The 6,000-nt window shown below is 40.3% G+C and overlaps 1 protein-coding gene across 2 annotated transcripts in view; it reads right to left on the bottom strand.

The window, feature by feature from the left end:
- Positions 1-2,361: 2,361 nt before the first annotated feature.
- LOC101847019 (histidine--tRNA ligase, cytoplasmic) overlaps positions 2,362-6,000 on the bottom strand; it is a 38,091-nt gene continuing 34,452 nt past the window's right edge. For both annotated transcript variants that reach the window (XM_013079227.2, XM_013079225.1), the window contains 2 exons: positions 4,456-4,602; positions 2,362-3,507 (listed from right to left, as the gene is read on the bottom strand). In XM_013079227.2, the coding sequence (XP_012934681.1) occupies positions 3,427-3,507; positions 4,456-4,602 (228 nt within the window). In that variant the 3' untranslated portion in view covers positions 2,362-3,426. The remainder of the gene's footprint in view (positions 3,508-4,455; positions 4,603-6,000) is intronic.

Genomic DNA, 6,000 nt, shown 5'->3' with positions numbered 1-6,000 from the left:
TGATACACAAGAAAGAGACATTAAATAACAATGATACACAAGAAAGAAATATTAAATAACAATGACGGGCAAGAAAGAGACATTAAATAACAATGATACACAAGAAAGAGACATTAAATAACAATGATACACAAGAAAGAGACATTAAATAACAATGATACACAAGAAAGAAATATTAAATAACAATGACGGGCAAGAAAGAGACATTAAATAACAATGACGCTTTAGTTTTACCAAAGATTCTCTACTACCTAGATATTGCAAAGGAAGATGTTGGGGGACTGTTCAAAAACTCAAAGCCTAAACAAAATAGATCTAGATCTAAAAGAGCGTAATCGAAAAAAACTTGGTGAGTGTGAGAATAATATAGATCTATTATATGTGGAGTATTCTCACCCGGGTGCGAATACTCACACCGAAAGCCCAAAGACGGATTGTAATACCTTAGAAGTAGATAAGCTTTGGTAATACTGATACTGGGCCTACTACTTGACCTAGATATTATAGACACAGACTGCAAATTTTTAAATTGAAGAAGAGTAGACCTACCATGTATCTTAGATCTAGTCTACAGTCTATGTCATTAGAACTACTAGATCTAGATCTAGAATCTAGATTCTAGATCATCAAACCTGTCGATATAAAGGTTTTGTTTTTTCTTTTTATGCACCCGTCTCATGTTCACATTTTTTATACTTCTTTTCTAGTAGTATTTTGCACGCTAAACACGAATATGGTCTTCATTTTTGCCGCAAATCTATAGTTATTGAATTATTGATGTTTGAAAATAGTAAATTTAACTATAAATGGACCTAAAAAGAAACTGGGGGGTTTCAGGGGGGCATGATTTCACAATGATTTGATGTTTTGGCAATTAGGATTGATATTTAATTGATAACAATTGATTTGCAAGGGTTTTAGAGGCCATACGTGTGTTCTACAGCAAAAATTGTGGCAGTTTGTGCGTCTATGTGTGGGTGCAAAAGTAACAATTTACCGATATAAACAATAAATTCGCCTTAATATAAACAGTGTTTGGCTCTAGATCTAGATTCTCTCACTTCCCTAATTAACTCAGTAGGATCTAGATCCAAAGGTCAAAGGTTGTTTCTTTGCAGTCCCCCAGTGCATAAAGCAGCGCTTGGGGGCTGCACATTCCCCGAGTGGGTTGCGCTACCGGACTGTACAGTCCCCTAACAACTTCCTTCCGGTTTACCGTGGGCGTAGATACTGAGAGTAGGCGCCCGGTTACCGTGTACGTAGACACTCCGAACACAAAAAAGGAGGAGAGATCAGGACGATAGACGTTTGGTAGGAAAGAAGGAGCAAACTACACCAGAGCACCCGCCAATCACCCTCGGGTATAGGTTTAACGCCCCTATCAACCCTGTTAGATTATCTAAGAGGCGGGACCTCCGAGTTTATTAACGTCCATCTTCGAAAGGACCGAGCCAAACGGGAAATTCGTGTTCAGTAAAGCCCCTCTCCTGAGGACACAACGTCGGACCGAGCTGAGGCTCGAACCCCCGAAACCGTAATCTCACAATTACTGGTCTGGTAGTGGTAGCCTAACCACTTGGCCACCGACATTCTGTTATAAAACATACACATCTTTGAAAAGGGGGAAGTTTTTTTATTTTAGAAAGAACTTTATGGCACTTGCAACACAATAAGGTCATATAAGTGCCGAATATTAGAGGTGTCACAAGAGAGTAACATACCAAAAAAAAGGAGAGAGAGGACAATAGTTTTTAATGGGAAAGAAGAAGCAAACTACACCAGAGCACCCACCAACCAAAGGGGAAGTGTCCCTCTTCTTTAAAGCCATAGATGTGAAAGGGGAGGGTGCTTGGGGGTATGGTGGACTGTCTACAGCGGCCTAATAATATTGCCTGAAGAACTCTCTCTTGGCATCAGACCTTTTCTTCACGGCACAGGCACAGAGATGCTGACAGTTACGGCTTTTTTCTTCCAATCCACCCCACCCACACCCCCTTTTTTTAGTTTTAGTAAGAATTTTACGGCACTTGCAACACAATAGGCCTAAGGTCATATAAGTGCCAGAGATTTGAGGTGTTACAAGAGAGTAACAAACACAAAAAAGGAGGAGAGTTCAGGACGATAGATGTTTGATAGGAAAGAAGGAGCAAACCACACCAGAGCACTCGCCAACAACCCACAATCCCCCCCTCCCCTCTTCCAACAGACACATACACACGCACTAACACATACCCACACATAAACACACTCATACAGGGATACACACACACACACACACACACACACACAAACACACATACTTAATACACAATAAGATAGTTACAACACCAATAACAAGAAAAAAAAAGTCCAACGAGTTCATAGCATGAAAACATGAACATTTATTCATCACATGCCTACAGCAAATGCTAAGCACAGCATAGTTTCACATCGTACACTTAAGTAACATCAGCCTGAAGACCCCAACACTTCAAGAAAAATTTCTTCTGATATTCTGCTGTGAGCTTCACATTTTTTTCTTTCTTTTTTTTTTGTTGTGCAAATGTAAGTGTTTCACACCCACATCCTCACAATTTAAATCTTTCAAGGGGCAGGCTTCCGCCCCGCCTACCAGGTTCAATCTGGGCAGAGATAGATAAAACATCCCGGCAGAAAGACCCATACACTCAATAAAAATTCTCCCCAACCGGGAATCAAACTCGGGTCTCCTTCGAACGATAACCAAGACCCACCCTTTAATCCTGGGCACTCATATTATGATCTATTTGTGCTGCAAGTGCCGTGAAACCTCTCACTACAATAACTCTGACCGTGTCGTGCTAATACACTAGTCTGTTCAATTCTCTCGATTAGACTCGTCCAGTCTATCCCACCATGGGGAAAACATTCACAAAACTAAGGTGAGGCCGGAAAAGCTATCATCCCGATTCAGAATCATACGTGTATATCATCTTTTAAATGAAAAACCAATGACATATATACAATGGTGAGTTAACATTTAAAATAAATAGTCACAGAAAAAGACAAAACAATATATAATGCAATGAGGCAAAAGCTCACCCAGCAAAACCCAAGGCCTAAAACAACAACACAAGTTCTGGACCAGCTGTTCAAATGTACTATAAACCCTACATTTTGACTTTTTTTAAAATTGCTATTCCTAGATCTGTGGTATCATAAGTTACAATAGCTTGAGGGATATTTTGTCAAAATTTAAATTCTAAATGTTGAAAAATAAAAAGCTAGAAAATGAGGCAGAAGAATTTTGGACACAGTTGCTAGAAGTGAGAAACAACCCTGATCACGGCAAAGACAAAACATATCTCTCACTTCACGAGGGTGGGGGACAGGACAACAGCACGGAGAATACAGAACGATGTCACAAGTTTCCTAATCAAAATGACACGTACAAGTAGCTACACAGTCTCAGCCTTCACTGCCATTAGACCGTAGCGCGGCTAGCGAGGTTCGAATCTCCTCCACCATGCTTGCCCGAGGTACCTCCCTCTGTGGACACAGACAGAGAAAAGTCAAAGTAAAAATGTTTATTACGGTTACCTAACCACTAGACTACTGACGAAAAAAAATAAATTTATATCTATTTATATCTTATATACATATTATATATATAAAAAAAGGAAAACTAGCAACAGCATGCAGTTGAACATTTCAGCGGGAGGATTCATCGATCACTTTGGTTTAGTTTTAGTAAGGTTTTACTGCGCTTGCAACAGCATACGGTCGTAAGAGCACCAAGGGGTGGATGTCAATAGAGAAGTCCAAACGGGGAATCAGGCTTACTCTGTTTACCTCTCTAGCCTCAACAGCACAAAGTCTGCTTAGACTATCAAGGCACTCCGGAAAGAGCATTTCACAACAAGAGAGTGACAAACATACAAAAGAAGTAGAGGAAAAAATGATGATAGTAAGGATGAGGACAGAAAAAGCAGCACTTCCACTAATGTTGTTCCAGCACAGATTGAGCATGACAGTGACAAATTACAATTTTATTGTGCATAAGAACACGTTAACATCCCCCCTTTGGGAAAGGTGTAGAGACACTTCTACTTCTAGCACTGCCCTGGGGGTGGGGGGGCATTAATCACTGGCAGTAAAACAAACCCACAGACGCAAAAAACACGGGACCTGCACTAAGAGAAACTTCTACATGGAGGAGGAGGAGGAGGAGGAGGAGGAGGAGGAGGAGGAGGAGGAGGAGGAGGAGGAGGAGGAGGAGGAGGAGGAGAAGGAGAAGGAGAAGGAGAAGGAGAAGAAGAAAAAGAAGAAGAAGAAAAAAAAGAAGAAGAAAAAGAAGAAGAAAAAGAAGAAGAAGAAGAAGAAGAAGAAGAAGAAGAAGAAGAAGAAGAAGAAGAAGAAGAAGAAGAAGAAGAAGAAGAAGAAGAGGAGAAGAAAAATCTTGTTCAATTAAAAACAAAATGCAGGAGAGTAACCAACCTCTTCCCTGGACCCCATGACCTTGAGCTTGACCACACCGTTCTCAATCTCCGACTGACCGATGATGAGGGCCAGTGGGATGCCGTTCTGTTCACAGTACTGGAACTCATTTAGCATCTTGGTATTCTTCTTGTAGGACTGCTCCGTCTGTCGGGGCGCACATACACACATAGAGGGAGATTCAGAAACAATGTTAGTTTAGTTTTAGTAAGAGTTTTGCGGCACTTGCAACACAATAAGGTTATAAAGGTGCTGAAGAATAGAGGTGTTACAAGAGAGTAACAAACACAAGAAAAGAAGGAGGGGAGGTAAAGAAGATTGATTTTTTACAGAAAAGAAGAAGCAAACCACACCAGAGCACCCGCCAACCACCCACAAACAACGTTAACAACATGTCACTGATAATAATAATAAATGTGTCATAACACGGTGGGCTCAGGCACTTGTCAATTTATGGGCATGTTGAGTTAGTGGCACCGTCTTCAAGATACCTATCTCTCTTAAATAGACGTTGAGATAATCGCCATTGAAGGAGGTGAGTTGCTGGTTCCAGTGGAAAAATTAGTGTGGAAAAATGGCCGCCAAAGTTTGGTTATTTCCATAGCTTGAGAGTCCACGGAAATTAAAAAACTTACATTTTTGGGGCCTTTAATCAACGTTTTCAGTCAAAATCCACCCAGAAATGTGTTCTTAATTGCAAAAATAATCGTGTTAAACCGAAAAAACCACAAAAAAACATTCTATTAAAATTACTAAACTTGCAGAAAAAATCCAGTTTCTTCAATTTCACTATTTTGACGAGTGCCTATTTCACAAGACTACCTACAAAATTTGCCAGAAAATGGTCACTGATGACTTCAAAAAAGCCTGAATGTCTTTGGAAACTGCCAATTTACAATTCTCGCACCTTTGATTCACATTATTCGGTAAAATCCACACAGAAATGTGTTTTCTTATCGGACATACAGGATGTTGAGCCAAAAATAATAAAAACAACAAAAATAGCCCAACCGAAAGAGAAATGTCTGTTTCTTCCAATTCATTATTTTGACGAATGCCTGATCTCATCACAATGCTATATAAAAGTCTATATTAAAGGCTTTGGTGTGACCAATTAGAAGTCATGAAACCATAACATGCAACACAAAAACCCCTGAACCTAAATATGGCCTTTCACAGCCCCCAAGCAGTTTCATCTTAATAAGAATTTCCCAGCCCTTGTAGCACAAGTAGATAATATAAGTGTCGAAGATTACAGGGGTTACTAGAGTGTTTTTAGTTTTAGAAGAGGTTTTACAGCGCTCGCAACTGCATAAGGTCATATGAGCGCCAGAAGATTAGAGGTGTTACAAGAGAGTAACAAACATAAAAAAGAAGAAGGGGAGATAAGGACAATAGATGTTTCATAGGAAAGGAAAGAGGGAGCAAACCACATCAGAGCTCCCACCGACCACGCACATCTCCAAGTAGGATAGAAGACCAGTGGCTGGCCCACCAGTACAGCCTAAAGTCGTCCTCCCTCCCTCCCTCCTCTCCCCTCCCTTT

Source organism: Aplysia californica, unplaced genomic scaffold, assembly GCF_000002075.1.
Source record: "Aplysia californica isolate F4 #8 unplaced genomic scaffold, AplCal3.0 scaffold00045, whole genome shotgun sequence".
Classification (NCBI taxonomy): Eukaryota; Metazoa; Mollusca; class Gastropoda; order Aplysiida; family Aplysiidae; genus Aplysia; species Aplysia californica.
Note: the sequence above shows the minus strand (reverse complement) of the source record. Positions and strands in the feature narration are given on the sequence as shown.